The sequence below is a fragment of the Pipistrellus hanaki genome (genome assembly GCF_964339955.1).
Source record: "Pipistrellus hanaki genome assembly, chromosome: 1".
Classification (NCBI taxonomy): domain Eukaryota; kingdom Metazoa; phylum Chordata; class Mammalia; order Chiroptera; family Vespertilionidae; genus Pipistrellus; species Pipistrellus hanaki.
In genome coordinates, this window is record NC_140503.1 from 72,034,039 (window position 1) to 72,051,125 (window position 17,087).

General features: G+C 43.0%; 2 protein-coding genes across 2 annotated transcripts in view; one reads left to right on the plus strand and one right to left on the minus strand.

Annotated features, from left to right (window-relative positions):
* On the plus strand, positions 1 to 2,507 carry LOC311628804 (choline transporter-like protein 2). Its single transcript, XM_084896333.1, is given in 3 exon segments — positions 1 to 1,896; positions 1,898 to 2,012; positions 2,387 to 2,507. Coding segments are annotated over 3 exon segments (2,106 nt in total). The 5' UTR covers positions 1 to 12; the 3' UTR covers positions 2,494 to 2,507.
* Positions 2,508 to 4,907: 2,400 nt separating this feature from the next.
* The window catches only part of DAD1 (defender against cell death 1), a 29,815-nt gene continuing 17,635 nt past the window's right edge, over positions 4,908 to 17,087 (minus strand). The window contains exons 2-3 of the mRNA XM_084863834.1: positions 16,147 to 16,321; positions 4,908 to 5,149 (exon numbers count right to left, since the gene is read on the minus strand). Coding sequence (XP_084719960.1) covers positions 16,191 to 16,321 — 131 coding nt within the window. The 3' untranslated portion in view covers positions 4,908 to 5,149; positions 16,147 to 16,190. The remainder of the gene's footprint in view (positions 5,150 to 16,146; positions 16,322 to 17,087) is intronic.

Sequence of the window (17,087 nt, forward strand, 5' to 3'; positions counted from 1 at the left end):
GGCGCCGCAGGGATGGGGAGCGACCGGCAGCATTACTACGGGAAGCACGGAACTCCACAGAAGTATGACCCCTCCTTCAAAGGACCCATTTACAATCGGGGCTGCACAGACATCATTTGCTGTGTGTTTTTCCTCCTGGCCATCGTGGGCTACATGGCTGTAGGGATCATAGCTTGGACTCATGGAGACCCCCAAAAGGTGATCTACCCCACTGATAGCCGTGGCCAGTTCTGTGGGCAAAGGGGCACAAAAAATGCGAACAAACCCTACCTGTTTTATTTCAATATTGTGAAGTGTGCCAGCCCGCTCGCCCTGCTGGAATTCCAGTGTCCCACCCCCCAGATGTGCGTGGAGAAGTGCCCCAACCGATACCTCACCTATCTGAGTGCTCGCAGTTCCCCGGACTTTGAGTACTACAAGCAGTTCTACGTGCCTGGCTTCCAGACCAACAAGGCTATGGCGGAGGTGCTTCGGGATGGTGACTGCCCCCCTGTCCTCTTTCCTAGCACACCATTGGCCCAACGATGCCTCCCAGCCATCCACACCCGTAAGGGGGTCCTCATGGTGGGCAATGTGACAACCTATGAGGATGGAGACGGCGTTCGGAAAAACATCACTGAGCTGGTGGAGGGCGCCAAGAAGGCCAATGGGGTCCTGGAGGCTCGGCAGTTGGCTATGCGGATCTTTGAAGATTACACTGTCTCCTGGTACTGGATTGTCATAAACCTGGTCATTGCTGTGGTGATGAGCCTCCTGTTCATCGTGCTGCTCCGCTTCCTGGCTGGCATTATGGTCTGGGTGATGATCGCCATGGTGATTCTAGTACTGGGCTACGGTATATTTCACTGCTGCATGGAGTACACCCGACTGGGAGGTGAAGCCAGCTCTGACATCTCCCTGGTGGATCTCGGCTTTCAGACAGATCTCCGCGTGTACCTGCACTTGAGGCAGACTTGGATGGCTTTCAGGATAATTCTGAGCATACTTGAGTTTATTATCATCTTGCTGCTCATCTTTCTACAGAAGAGAATTCTCATCGCCATTGCACTCATCAAAGAAGCCAGCAGGGCTGTGGGATATGTGATGTGCTCCCTGCTGTACCCACTGGTCACCTTCTTCCTGCTGTGCCTTTGCATCGCCTACTGGGCCAGCACTGCCCTCTTCCTGTCCACTTCCAATGAAGCTATTTATAAAATCTTCGGCGATGCCAACACCTGCCCAGTTAATGGGAAAACCTGCAACCCTGAGACCTTCCCCTCCTCCGAGTCCCGCCTATGCCCTGGAGCCCACTGCCAGTTCACCTTCTATGGTGGCGAGTCAGCTTACCACCGGGCCCTGCTGGGCCTACAGATCTTTAATGCTTTCATGTTCTTCTGGCTGGCCAACTTCGTGCTGGCTCTGGGCCAGGTCATGCTCGCTGGGGCCTTTGCCTCCTACTACTGGGCCCTGCACAAGCCAGATGACCTGCCTGCCTTCCCGCTCTTCTCCTCCTTCAGCCACGCACTCAGATACCACACGGGCTCCCTGGCCTTTGGTGCCCTCATTCTGGCCATCACGCAGATCATCAGAGTGATGCTGGAGTACTTGGATCAGCGCCTGAAAGCTGCCGACAACAAGTTTGCCAAGTTCCTCATGGCCTGTCTCAAATGCTGCTTCTGGTGCCTGGAGAAGTTCATCAGATTCCTCAATAGGAATGCCTACATCATGATCGCCAACTTCTGCACCTCAGCCAAGAACGCCTTCTTCCTGCTGATGAGAAACATCATCGGAGTGGCTGCCCTGGACAAAGTTACTGACTTCCTCTTCTTATTGGGCAAATTTCTGATTGTGGGTAGTGTGGGGATCCTGGCTTTCTTCTTCTCCCACCGTATTAGAATCATACAAGACACTGCACCGCCCCCTCAATTATTGCTGGGTCCCTATACTGACTGTGATCATTGGCTCCTACCTGATTGCCGACAGCTTCTTCAGCGTCTATGGCATGTGTGTGGACACATTGTTCCTCTGCTTCTGTGAGGGCCTGGAAAGGAATGACGGCTCTCAGGAGCGTCCCTATCTCATGTCGCCTGAGCTGAGAGACATCATGTTGAAGGGGAGTGCGGAGGAGGGGAAGCAGGCAGAAGTCCGGGAGTAGGAGTAGAGAAGGAGGGAGGCCAGGCTCCTTGTTTCCGCCCTGAGGACCAGGGGTGCATGTGCGGCTCCCTTGCCTGGGCATGGGGAACGCTTGTGTCCCATTCCTGAGCCCACTGTAGCTGCCCCTCTCCGGTCCCTGTGTGTCTTGCTTCCTAACCTTCTGAGGCATCTGTGGCCCCTGCCCGCCCTGTCCCCAGAGGCCCCTGCCTGTGAGCTCCCCTCATGCCACCTGCTCTGGGGTCTCTCTCTGCAGTGGAGGACCTTGAGAGGAATGATGGCTCGGCCAAGAGGCCTTACTTCATGTCTTCCAATCTCAAGAAGCTTTTGAACAAGACCAACAAGAAGCCGGCGAAATCTTAAAGGCCCCACCTTCCCCCCACCACACCTCCCTGCTAGGTCTCACGCCGGGTGCTCGGCAGCTGGGTCAGAGCCTCCAGCCCCTTGGGCTGACAGGAGTCCTGTCACTGCCACCCCGCCATCATCCAGTTACCACCAGTTTCTGGGGACCCGGAAGATTTGTGGCATCTCCTCCCTATGCCAAGGGACAGTCAGGCTTTTCATGACACCCCCCCAAACCTCCCCCCTCCCCCCACAAGACTGTGCAACGAATCACTCCAGCCCTCACTGGCCGGGGTGGAAAGGAGTCCCATGAGGACTCTCGATGGGGCCCAACCTCTGTAGGCTGCGTCCAACTTCCTGTTCCCTCCTCTGGAGGGATGGTGTTTGTGTCTGTGGGAACCACGGCCACAGTAAGCTCCGGTTCTTGAAGGCCCTCTTTCACACGAGATCTGCTCAAGACAGGACCGAGCCCCTTCTCCAGAGCCGAACAATCGGCACTGGGGCTGCCACGTGTGTTTCTTTACTATTTTTCTTAATCTAGCTGTGCACTAAAGGGTCTATTAGTTTTTCTGTCTCAACAGCTGAAATGGGGCCACTGAGGAGTGCCTTCTGTATCTGGTATGGCTGCAGAGGGGTGTGGTACTCGTGCCCAGGGGGGTGTCTCCTGGCATGGGGGCAGCAGGGTGCCCTGGTTGTTGATGGGAGAAGAGGGAGTGAGACTATTCTGGGAGGCTGCTTTGAGCAGGAGGGAGGAGACCCCTAATAGCCGCCTGATGGAAACCTGCTGTCTGGATGGATGGCTGGCGAAGCTGGGCTCAGTTTCTTCCCTCCCTCTGCCAGTGATTGACACAGCTCTTTCTAAGAGAGAAGAGAAACTGAATCCACCCAAGGGACAATTTCAGGGTAAGGGGTGCAGGGCAAATGCTGCATGCACAGCGGACCTCCCTGCCCAGTCACCTCATTTTGAGGATCCTTTTGCTAAATTGGTTGAACTCAGGACCTGGTCTCCTGGTTTTCTCTCCGCCATATCCTAAGGCCACGGACTTCATGTCTTTGTTCATCAGCACAGTCCCAAGATCCCAGAGAGGGAGAGATTCCCGCCTGGGGTCTCATGTCCTGCGCCTGTTGCCAGTCCTCCCTCCTCCCTCCCTGTTCTGTCCACACATCCCTGCGTGTAACTGCATTCCAACCACAATAAAGTGCCTATTGTAACAGAAAAAATAAAATGTACAATTCAAAAAAAATTTGTCAATTCTGATCTAAAGCTGTTCTCAAACTTAGTTGTGTAATCAGTTACATGGAGAGCTAATAAACATAGAAGCCCAAACTTTTTATCAAGTTCTCAAGTAATTGAGATACACCAAAATTTGAGAACCATTGCTCTAGCTCAGTGTTTCTCAAACTTTAATATGCACAGGAGTTACCTGGGGACCATGTTAAAACAGATTCTGCTTCAGAAGGGTCTGGGGTGGGGCTTGAGTCTCTTTCTTAAATAAACTCCTAGGTGATGCCAATACTGCCGATCAACGAACATTATGAGTAGCAAAAATCCAGATCAATGCTTCTCTGACTTGGCTGCACATAAGAATTGCCCGGGAAGCTGTGCAAAGCACAGATGCCACACCAAAAGTTTTTATTTACTTGTTCTGGGTGTGACCTGGGCACTGAGATTTCATTTTTAAGTTCCCCAAGGGATTCTAATGTGCAGTCTAGTTGGAGAACCTTTGCAGCACATCTCATCATCTCAATAGTGAGCTAAAGTTAAATGCTAGTGGAATTCTCAACACAACTTATTTCCTCTATATAGCACCCAAGATGGAAATAGGCTGCTAGCATGATACATATAAACCTGCCTAGGCTTCAGCCAGCAGACCTAGTATTCTCTCAAGTTGTGTCCTCATCTCTGATCTTACACAAGTTACAAATCTAAGCTTCCATTTCTCCATCTAATGAGGATTAGAACCCCTGAGATAATCATAAGAATAAAATGTGAGAATATTTGTGGTGGTTTGGAAAGTATAAATGAACATATAAACAAAACTCCCCTTTTCACTCTGTTCATACTGCCTAAGAGGTACATATTTCACTTTTCCCTACTAAAGCATATTGAAATCGTTGTAAATGTGGAAGCAAACAGTTCGATGTCTAACAAAGCATTTAATGACACAGAGTTCCAGGAATGCATGTGTCATAAGAAGGGAACTAAAGAACTGAAAAATTAGTAAAGGGTTACCAGCTCCAGGGAAAAAGACAAAGGACTGTCTTTTCACAAGGTTGTCAGCACTGCTTTTTGTCATTATCTTAAAATACACTTAATGAAAACATGGAGGAAGATTCACAGTTGCAAGTTATCAATTTTGCACAGAAGATTGTAGGAAAGAAAGGATTCTGATACCAATAAATAATAAAAACAAAAAAAAAACAGAGCCAAGGCATAGAGAGGAGTGGCATGGAGTTTAATTTGGAAGCAAAAAGGTTACACAACGCAAGGGAGAAGAGGTCATGTAAATAAATGCTCAGTACAAAGTTGTTTTGACACAGAAGCGAGGGAACTTCTCTGGCTCTCCACCAGCACACCGAATCTGAGCCAGTAGTCAGCATAAACCTGAAGAACATCCATGTGTCCAACAAGCTGCCATCTCAAGAGCTCTTCTCCAGGGGAAATAAAAAAGTGAACCTAAAAAAAAGAAGTGGAAAGGTAAGAGGACACACCCAAGGTTTTTTAAAATGTCTTATGAAACTACAGACTGGGCCCCAAATCCTGGGCAATATTTAAGCTAGGATAGAACCAAATATTTTCAACATTTTATAAAAGAATCCTTAAAAGGTAATGTTCAAATCTGAATTTCCAGCACACCAAGTATAGCTGACTAGGAACTGGCAGACATGGGTTCTAACTCCAGCTCTGTGATTAATCAGCTGCACACCTTTATGTTAAGTCCCTCTAACCTCTCAGGTCCAACTCCTAAGAGGTGAGGACATAGCAATTTAGCCTAAAGAGCTTCTCTGGATCTAGAAAGCTTATAAAGCACTAAATTCCAGTTTGGGGGAGAATGAAGGAAGAAAGTACTCAAGAGAGAAGTTGAGCCGAAACCGATTTGGCTCAGTAGATAGAGCATCGGCCTGCAGACTGAAAGGTCCCAGGTTCGATTCTGGTCAAGGGCATGTACCTTGGTTGTGGGCACATCCCCAGTAGAGGGTGTAAAAGGTAGCTGATCGATGATTCTCTCTTATCGATGTTTCTAACTCTCTATCCCTCTCTCTTCCTCTCTGTAAAAATTCAATTAAGATATATTGTATATATATATATATATATATATATATTTTTTTTTTTTTTAAAGTTGAGAAAAATTCTCAATCTCAGATTTAACAAAGGAAATCCAGAAGAAATATTTTTTTCATTTACAGATAAGTTTATTTAGAGAAGGAATGTGGAGAGTAACTCGGAGAAGAGTCCACATTGCTGCTAGAATCAAATGAAACTGATATCTGGAAGCTGTGAGGTGGAGCCCAGCCTGGCAAAAACGGCTTCCTTCTAGTGCCTCCAGGGTAGTCAGAAAGTAACAGCTCTGGCCTGTCTGGTGTGGCTCAGTGGTTGAGTGTTGACCTATGAACTGGTGGTCACGGTTTGATTCTTGGTCGGGGCACAGGCCTGGGTTGCAAGCTCAATCCCCAGGAGGTGTGCAGGAGGCAGCCAATCAATGATTCTCTCAAATCATTGATTTTTCTATCTTTCCCTCTCCCTTCCTCTCTGAAATCAATTTAAAAAATGTTTTAAGAAAGTAACCCCTTTGCTCTACGGACTTCAAAATCTCTAGCCATAAGCAGCCAACTTTCTTGCAGTGAGCCATAAAAATACTGTAATCTTTTTTTAATGTAGTTTTATTGATTTCAGAGAGGAAGGGAGAGGGAGGGAGAGATAGAAACATCAATGATGAGAATCACTGATCAGCTGCCTTCTGCATGCCCAACACTGGCAGTCAAGCCTGCAACCAGGTGAATGTGACCTGACCGGAAATCGGACCGTGATTCACAGGTTAACACTCAATCACCTAGCCACACCACTGGACAAAATACTGTAATCTTATTGTGTGTCATGACTTTGAAAAAGATTGGGAAACACTGCAGAAGTGCTGGGCTACTCCCCAGTAGGTAAAAAGGCACCACCTTATTTTGTGTGTTGGTTCTGATCTGAAGATTCCAGCATCATAGCTTTAAAAAAAAAAGATCTTAGACTTTTAGCCAGAGTGCTTTTATTTCACTAACAATGGCATTTAGAGAAATGCTACATAAGTGCAGAACATGCCTACATCACTGGAATTGTGAAATGTGTAAAGAAAGAACAAAAACAATTAAAAGTATCCACAATGCCAAACAAGAACAGAGAGACCTATTAAAACTCACCTTTCACTCCATGAAGTTTCTTAAAAGCAACAAACTATGAATTAATATATCAGTTTGAATGGCTGACATGACAGAGAACTAGAACATAAGGTTATTTCAGTGAAGAACTTTGACACTTTTACAATTATAAAAGAAATCCTAGTTTAGTATAGAAGTTGTTTTGAGATGCTCTGATATTAAAATATTTAAATCTGAAACACTGGAGCTGGTCTATCCAGAAGGCAAAAATGACTCATAACAATAAGTCTCTTTGATAATAGTTTTCAGAAAATTCTATTTACAAAGATATGCTCTCTTCTTTTAAGGCAAAAGTGTATTTACCAGACAGTATTATAAAAGCACAAGTTCTAGGCTTCTTTGAAATGTTAGCTCAGTAAAATTGGACTACTCAACAGCTCAGAATAATGGTTTCCACTTCTAACCCAGAAACAAAGGTTTCAAGAAACCAATAAAATTTCCTCCTCTGATATCAAGAATGCAAAATGAAAGACAGCTACTGAGAAAAGTGAGCATGACTTCTTCAGTCTATTTCACTCACGCAGAGAAGACAGCACCACTTGATCAGTCTATTCTAATCATCTTAAAAGAAAGCAAGGCACAACACAAAGAACTGTTAAAAATAATGACTCTCTGTATAGATACAAAAGATAATGCCAGACAGGGTCATTTCTATTTGGAATCTGTATTCCTCTCCAACACCATCTCTATTCAGACACTAGCTCTGAGCAGATATGCTCACATACTGATTTTTCCTTCAAATCCAATCTCATCCTGGATCCTGGTCACCCAATTAAAACTGAAAATAGATAAAATGTGAATCAAAGACCATTCTGCAGAAATTCTAAGTTAAAGCTCAATTTCAATCACTACAATTTCAAAAGGCGCAGACTGTATATTTCTAAAACTGCAAGGAGCATTAGAGATCAGCTAATCTAATCCTCTCATTTTATAGATAAGGAAACTGCAACCTGGGAGCTGGACAAATCTGTCCAGAGTGACTGTCCACATCATGGCCACTCACCAGAGGTGACTATTTCAACTTAGTTAAAATTAAATAGAATTCAAAATTCGATTCCTCAGCTGCCTGGCTTCATTTCAAACATTCAATAACCTCTGTGGCTGGTGGCCATCACACCAGGTGGTGCAAACTCAGAACATTTCCACTGCAGAGGGTCCAGGGTCGCCCTCTTGGGATAAAGTCAGTTCTCTTGCATTTCCTCTGGATCTTATTAAAGATGACCAACTTCACATAAACATTTTAGATAGCCTGCCTTCATCCTTTCTTATCAACCTCTCCATTTTTTTTTCATAAAAAAAAAAAAGCAAATTTAACATTTTTCACAAAAACCTTCTAACAAGATATATACACTGAGTGGCCATATTATGATCTCTGAATGCATAATAATCTAGCCATTCAGTGTATATCCTATATAATAAACGGCTAATATGCAAACTGTCCCCTCAACCAGGCGTTCGACCAGCAGACAGACTGGCCAACCACTCATGTCCCCTCCCCCTGGCCAGGCTGGCCAGACCCCACTCATGCACAAATTCATGCACCAGGCCTCTAATGTGTGTGTGTGTGTGTGTGTGTGTGTGTGTGTGTGTGTGTATACTGAATGGTCAGATTATTATGCATTCAGAGATCATAATAATCTGGCCACTCTGTATATTTAACATCGAAAAGTCTTTGAACACAATAAAGAAGGAAAATAAAATTTTTGAGTCACAATGTCTGTTAAGTTCCCACTCAGACACTTATTACTTCCAGGGCCTAGACAAGTCAACTTAAATTTCACAACAGTTTGATTACCTCATGTGTAAAGAGGAAGACTACTATTTGTCTACCTCCATCAGAGAATGGGCTGTGAGGTGTGTGAAAGTGTTTGAGGAGTGCATATGAGTCCTGCAAGCCTGGTGATAACTGTAATACATTTTATAAATATTTTTTAATTTTATAAAAGGCCTTATATAGCCGAAACCAGTTTGGCTCAATGGATAGAGCGTCGGCTTGGGGACTGAAAGGTCCAGGGTTCGATTCCGGTCAAGGGCATGTACCTTGGTTGCGGGAATACCCCCAGTAGGGGGTGTGCAAGAGGCAGCTGATCAATGACTCTCTCTCATCGATGTTTCTAACTATCTCTCTCCCTTCCTCTCTGTACAAAATCAATAAAATAAATTAAAAAAAAAAATAAAAAAATAAAAGGCCTTACATAAACATCATGCATTTTGATAGACAGTCACACTTTAACTTTCCTGTAGTTAATCTATAGAAATCTGATAATATGAATAAAAGCCAGCAATTGAAGGGAAAGAAAGAGAAAAAAAAAGCCCACTTGAGGATCCATACAAACAGCCAATCCTCCTCAAACACAATGGGAACTCATGAATTCTAGTAATCAAAGGCTCGAACAGCTGCAAGAAAATGATGAACATCCAGTCCAATCACCTCACTGTGCTGACAGGGAAACTGGGAGTGAGCGACCAGTTTACTTCTCATTCCACAATGCAAGCCTTCCCCCTTCTAGTCATACGTTTATTTTTGTCTTGGCTTCTTTCTCCCACAGAACTTTCCACATGCCTTAGCATCCGCATGACTAGTGATACAACTATTTTATATAGCATTTTCTTGCCATTAAAGATGACTTAGTCATCATACACTCATTCATACATACATTGTTACTGTTAGCCTGTGCTAACCCCTGAGGTCCCAACCCTCAGCGGGAGACAGGGTAGTGAATCCATAACAGTGGAATAAGTACACCACTAGAGGCATGAACAGTGGACCCCAAGAGCCCCAGAAGAGGCTCCTATGCAAACTCGGACCAAAGATGACTTGGAGAAGGAATCATCAAGCTACAAAAATGGAGCAAATAAGCCAGGGAATTGGGACAACAATGAACTTCACAAATCTACTCCATTTTCCTCCTCTCTCTCTATTTCTATTTCTCTTTCCCTCCCTCCCTCCTTCCTTCTTTCTCTCCCTCCCTCCCTCCCTCCCTCCCCCTCCCCCTCCCCCTCCCCCTCCCCCTCCCCCTCCCCCTCCCCCTCCCTCTCTCTCTCTCTCTCTCTCTCTCTCTCTCTCTCCCCCTTACTTTAAATGGACCAAATACAAAAGAGAGCTCAATCCCCAATCAGAGAGTCAGCAATTAGTGTTTTATACTAAATACAACTAGCAGATTCAAGGTTTTAAGAATAATAAAGAATTAATCTCGCCCTCTGAGGAAAAAGGGGGCTGAAGAATATTATGCTGTGTTTAGCTCAAAATGTGTTCTATAAATTTAGTTCCTTTTTGGTGCCTGAGCCTAATTCACTACAAAGTGAATATCAAAGAATAAATGAAATTTAAAACACAGCCCCTCCCTGCCCTAGCCGGTTTGGCTTAGTGGATAGAACGGCAGTCTGTGGATTGAAGAGCCCTGGGTTTGATACCAGTCAAGGGCACATACTTTTGTGGGCTCGATCCCAAGAAGGGGACAGTGTAGGAGGCAGCTGATCAAGGACTCACATCATTGATGTTTCTATCTCTCTCTTCCTCTCTCTTCCTCTCTGAAGTCATTAAAAGTAATTTAAAAAAAAAAAAAAAAAAAAGACCCTCCCAACAAAAATTAACAATTATTGCCAGGGAGAGATCATGTTGAGAGCAAAAACGGGTCTAGAACAAACCAAAAAGGGAGCTCTTGAAATGACAAGAAAAGGAAATAAACCCTGCACAGGATCCTTCCATGGCCTTTTTGCCTAACTCCACACTGCCCACTTCTGGCCAGAATGTAAAGCAACCCCCACCCAGCATCTAGGCCCATTTGGACCTCTGCTGCCCCCCTGTGACTGCAAAATATAGGTTTTATCACAAAGATACCAGGAGCTTCTTCCCCAAACTTAACTTCTCTTATGCTTTACAGAACAATCTCTCAGCAGATGAAATGTATTATCCACTAGGTGGCAGTAGAACCTAAAGAATAATATTACATTTCTATCCTTAAATCATTCTCTAGATTAATATTCTTCACTGATGAATTTGAAAAGCCAGCAGTAACTGCATATTTGTAAACAGTACTGCTTGTCAAAATTATGTTCTGCCCATTCCTTATAGCCCCCTTGCTCCATCCAGGATTAAACACTATAAATTTTGAGAGACCTGTGATAGAATGGCCATTATAAAAACAAAGCAACACTAACAAGGTTTCAACACAAGCATTAGCCAGTCTCCACCAGGCTGAGCACACTTCCAAGCTCAGGTATTACCCTCTGTGCCCATTTCACTTTACCCTCTGACACAGGGCCCAAGTCCAGGAACTTTGCTCCCAAACTATGACCTAATAGTAGCTATGTCCCTCTTTTCTTCATTTTCCTTCGGGACACTGAGATACTATGCCATAGTTTTTTTGTTGTTGTTGTTGTTTTTAAAGAATTACACAAAGAGATATGAACAAACAAAACAAAATAATTATAGAAAGTGTGTAAATTTTTAAATATTCAAATCTACTGAGCTGCCGAAACCAGTTTGGCTCAATGGATAGAGCATTGGCCTGCGGACTAGAAGGTCCCAAGTTCAATTCCAGTCAAGGGCATGTACCTTGGTTGCGGAAACATCCCCAGTAGGGGGTGTGCAAGAGGCAGCTGATGGATGATTCTCTCTCATCGATGTTTCTAAGTCTCTATCCCTCTCTCTTCCTCTCTGTAAAAAATCAGTAAAATATATATATATATTAAAAAAAAATTTTTTTAAATCTACTGAGCTTCTGTATTATGCATTCATTCAAAAAAGATTTATCGCCATTAAGTACCTGAGCATCACTGATCATTATTTTATACGTGTATGAATTCGCCCAACTCAGAAGCTTACTAGGAGCATTTTTCACTTTGCATTTACATTTATATGATAATCTAAAAAATATTTCATCTATTCTTGACCATTGGAATAGCCATCTTTAGGCACTGCTGCCAACTGAGTAGCTTTTACCACAGCATTTCTCAAAATACCATCTTTGGACATGCTTTCAAGAGATAACAAAGTCTAAAGTTTGGTCCTCGCCGATTTGGCTCAGTGGACAGAGCTTCGGCCTGAGAACTGAAGGGTCCCCAGTTCCATCCTAGTCAAGAGCACATGCTCCACTTTGGGCTCCCACCCCAGCGTGGGTGTGCAAGAGGTAGTCAATTAATAATTCTCTTTCATCACTGATGTTTCTCTCTCTCCCTCTTCCTTCCTCTCTGAAATCAATAAAAATATATTTAAAAAAAAAAAAAAAAAGACTAAAGTTTGGAAAAGGTTGTGTTTGATAGGTCTAGGGATATGAGTTCTGGCTGAAAAAACTGCCACAAACTTCTAGTCTTACAGCAGAGGGAAGGAAATGGTTGGTACTATTCAAAGGGAACTTTAGCTGAATCCACAATGTTTATAATCTGTTTAAAATCCACTAAATCCAGGTGATAGTTGCCTGAGTGGTTGTTTTATTCTCAGTACTTTTTGGTATTTTTAAACTGTCATAATAAAAACAAAGAAAGAAAAGCTTGAGGGGAAGGATAGTGAGAAAATACCTGTGGTAACTTTTTAAACACACTTCTTTAACATTTCAATTGTCAAATACCTTATAGTAAACAAACAAGCAAAATGGAATATAAAACTTTTCTGAAGTCAGACTGGATTATCAGATTTAATAGTTACAAGATTTCCAGCAAGCCTTTCCAAACCTGCTTTTCATCTATAAATGGAATGAGCAAGCCTATCTTTATGAGGTAATTTTGAAAATAAGACAGAATGAGAAGCACTTAACGATTGGCCTACAGTGAGCTCTCACTAGCTGTTAATGTTAACTTCCTTACTTCTCTTGGAATAAATTTTTTTTTAACTCAATGCCATATCCATTTGATTTGCCTTTTTCAGCATGGCTGCTTGTTTTATTATTTTTTTTTTTTAAGAGAAATGTTAATGGTACTTACCAGATTTTTTTTTTTAATATATTTTATTGATTTTTTACAGAGAGGAAGAGAGAGAGATAGAGAGTTTGAAATATCGATGAGAGAGAATCATCAATCAGCTGCCTCTTGCACAGCCCCAACTGGGGATGTGCCCGCAATCAAGGTACATGCCCCCGACCGGAATCAAACCCGGGACCTTTCGGTCCTCAGGCTGACGCTCTATCCACTGAGCCAAACTGGTTTTGGCTGGCTGCTTGTTTTAAATGTTACTCCCACGCCCTGGCTGGTTTTGCTCAGTGGTAAGTGCTGGCCCAGGGACCGAATGGTCACAGGTTCAATTCCCAGTCAAGGACACATACCTTGGTTGCAGGTTAAGATCCCTGGACCCCTGTCAGGGAGCAAATACTAGTAGAAGGCAACCAATGTGTCTCTCACATCTATGTTTCTGTCTCTCTTTCTCTCTATCTATCTCTCTTGTCTCTCTCTTCTCCTTCTCCCTTCTTACCACGCTCTCTCTAAAGATCAATAGAAAAAATACCCTTGGGTGAGGATAAATAAATAAATGGCACCTCCAAATTCATGCAAAAGCAATACACTACAGATGTTTACTCTTTTTATACCCAACTCTCAATGTACATGGCAAGTATCAAGAATGTTCAATCTGTTTCGTTCTACCTTATGAGTTGATATAAATATTGAGAACTCACTTGGAAAACTATTTTCTAAGTGTTGTCACATTGCACATAGAACTGTGTTAGCAGCACATAAAAAGGGCAAGCGATGTATGTTCCAAATTAACAGTACAGTAAAATATATGTCAAATAAAGGATCTCTATGAAAAGTCCCTGGGCAGTTCCCCAAGAAGAACATACTCTATGAAATGATTTAACACTGCAATCTGGGATTGGAAGATTTTGCTGCACCTTGGGACCATAATTCCCAACTGAACAGGTGGTCTAGGCTGTTATAATAGTCTACAGTATGCAGTTTCTGCTGAGCCTGCTTTTTTTCATCTGTTTTTGTCATAATTTTGAAATACTAAGCTCTCTGCAACAGGGTCCTCCTCTGATGATGACAGCCCTAGGAAATTATTCTCCATGATTTGGTATCTCCCTGAGCCCAGAGAAGATCCTTGAAATGTTCATGACTCATTTAGAAAAAATAACTTCAGAAATTTAGAGTAAGACAATCAAAAGACTTACCACCTTTCCAACAAAGTTTCTATCAGGAAGCCCAAGAGTTATTCATATCTGCAGGCATAAGGTCCATGTTGGTGGGTCAGCTTTCTAGCTGTACTCAGAGTTATCATTGGTCAGACATCTTGTCTGCTACACAATGGCTCCCTTCTCTAGACTCACGCAGCCCATTGTCCACATCTTTAGTGTGGCTTGAACTATGCTGTATTTATCTGCTGTGTTTTCATGCCTTCTCCCCTCCTATAAGGTAGCAGCCATATGTTACTTTTTTGTGTGCTTCCAATAACAAGCCATTGACTAGCATATAGAAAAGGGGGAAGGAGGCAGGACAACTGAAGGCCTGATCAATTCTCCAAAGAGTCAAATTGTATTAGAATAGCAGAAAGAAGTGGTTCCAAACTTTTTCACTGAAATAAACAACTTATCAAAAATGAAACCTTAGCCCTGGCCAGTGTTGCTCGGCTAGGCGGGTGTCATCCATGCACTGAAAAGTTTCCAATCCCAGGTCAGGGCACATGCTCGGGTTGCAGGCCTGATCCCCCATAAGGATGTATAGGAGGTAGCCAACTGATGTTTCACTACCACATTGATATTTCTCTCTATCTCCCTCTCCCTTCTTCTCTCTCTAAAAAATCAATAAAGAATCTTTGAAAAGTAAATGAAACCTTACTTAACTAACAGAACTGTTTTTCATCAATAATGAAAAGGATCTATGTAATGTAAGTAACTAATTAATTCATTCCAGAAATTGAGTAGTCATTGTCCCATTACTGCATTCACTTAGTACATGGTTGCTCTAACTCTCGTGTTAGACTTCTGATCAGGACAAAAACGACAATTTTCTAAGTAATGATAGGAAGAAGTTGGTCCTGAATAGTCCTTCCCCAGATAACATTTCCTAGGGTTTTCTTTTCTCTATCACCCAGTAAAAATACAACACTAAATTTTATAGTAAAAAGGCAAAGAAGCCCTAGCCAGTTAAGCTCAGTGGATGGAACATTGGTCTGCAGACTAAAGGGTCCTGGGTTCGATTCTGATCAAGGGCACATGTCCAGGTTGCAGGCTTGATCCTCACTCAGTAGGGGGTGTGCAGGAGGCAGCCAATCAATGATTCTCTCTCATCACTGATGTATCTCCTTCTCCCTTCCCTTATGAAATCAATTAAAAAAAAAAAATAGTGCAGTCATTCATTAGTAGCTACATAGGATACTAGAACACAAGACCAACAGCATCAATGGTCTAAGACACTATTCGGCAATCACTTAGCTATGTGGCCAGGGAAGGTCACTGGATTATTCTGGTCTTCTGTTTGCTTACATATAAAATAAGTGTTCCTATATAGTGTTTGAAAGCACCCATTATCTCTTAGAGCTTTTGGATTCTGCTTGGAAGGGAAGTGTGGAAAGGTGGGCATAGCATACATAAAGCAAAGAGGGCTTTTCAACTTGTTAATGAAAACAACTCTAGTTACAATGCTGTTTTATATATGGAGAACCTAAATAAGAGTTTGTTTAGGGAAAAAAGGAGCTCTAATGCTAAAAAAGGGAAAATGTCAAATAAAACAAATAGCATATCATCCTATATTCTAAAGCAGTGGTCACCAACCTTTTGGACCTCACAGGCCACTGGTGGCAACCCTGTTCTAAAGTATTCTCCCAAACTAACCCAATTTCTCCTTTTATTTCTTCTTTAGCACATATATTAACAAATGGCCACTGTCTCATTCAGCATATACTGGATTTCTGTCAGGTGTAAACACTATACTAAGTACTATGGGAACAATGGCCCAACATTTAAAATCATCTAAGATCAAAATCAGAAATAAATTACAGAGCAAATCTAAAAGCAAAGTCTATAATTTTTGTCTCTTCTAAGATCTCAGAGTTATTTTCATGGGAGTTATTGGTGCAGAAATTTATGTATTAGCTACAGGCAAGCTCCCATTTTGTTATCTTAACAATTTGCAAAACAGTGAGAAGGCAATGACCAAGAGCGGCAGGATGAAATTAATGCATACTTTGCAGACTGATAAAAAATTCTGCAAAACAGAATTTTTAGTCTTATCAGCAATGTGGGAACCTTGCCAGCCACGATCAAAACCAATTTCCAGTTCTAAAATCAACATGATGGGACAAAGGCTATCATTACCACTTACCTTCTTCTAGTCTCCCACTCCTCAATTAAGCAAAGAGAAATGATTCATCCAACGAAGTTCATGACAACAAGGTGCAGGATGGTGCTGGCGAAGAGAAAATCAGCAAAGGCTCGTTCTGGGGAGATGCCTTGGAAATCCGCTTTGTTCTGTGGGTTGATCTGTATTCTCAGACAAACTAGACAAGAAACAAAACACAAAACTTATTATCTAAAGGTATAAAACTAATGGCTGCTAATGAACACATACATACCCAATGACCCAAAAATTTCATCCTAACAGGAATGATAACCATGACAACCCCAAACTAGAAACAGTTTAAATGTCTATCAACAGTAAGATGGATAAGTTATAACATATACATACAATAGAACACTATATATGAAGAAAGAATGGGAGGAGAATGGAAGAAAGTGGTAAAAAGATACAAATTTCCTATATAATAAAAACCTAATATGCTAAGTGTCTGGTCATCTGTTCAACCAATCAAAGCATAATATGCTCATGATATGCTAAAGCCACTTAACCGCTCGCTATGATGTGCACTGACCACCAGGGGGCAGAAAGTCAACCAGTCAGTCGACCAGTTGCTATGTTGTGCACTGACCTCTAGAGGGCAGACACTCCAACCAGGAGATTAGCTTGCTGCTGAGGTCCAGCCGATCAGGGACTGAGGAGTCAGACCAGACACACCCTGGAGCCCTCCCATGGTCCCTCTCTAGCTGGCCAACCTCCCGCATCCCTCCCCGGCCCCAATCGTGCACCGGTGGGGTCTCTCGGTCTGGCCTACATCTTTTTGCAATCCGAGACCCCTCAGAGGATGCTGGAGAACCGGTTTTGACTAGATCCCACAGGCCAAGCTGAGAGATCCCACTAGTGTAGGGGTGTCGAACTCAATCAGAGAAGGGGCCAAAATCTAAAATCCAGCCTAAATCACGGGCCGA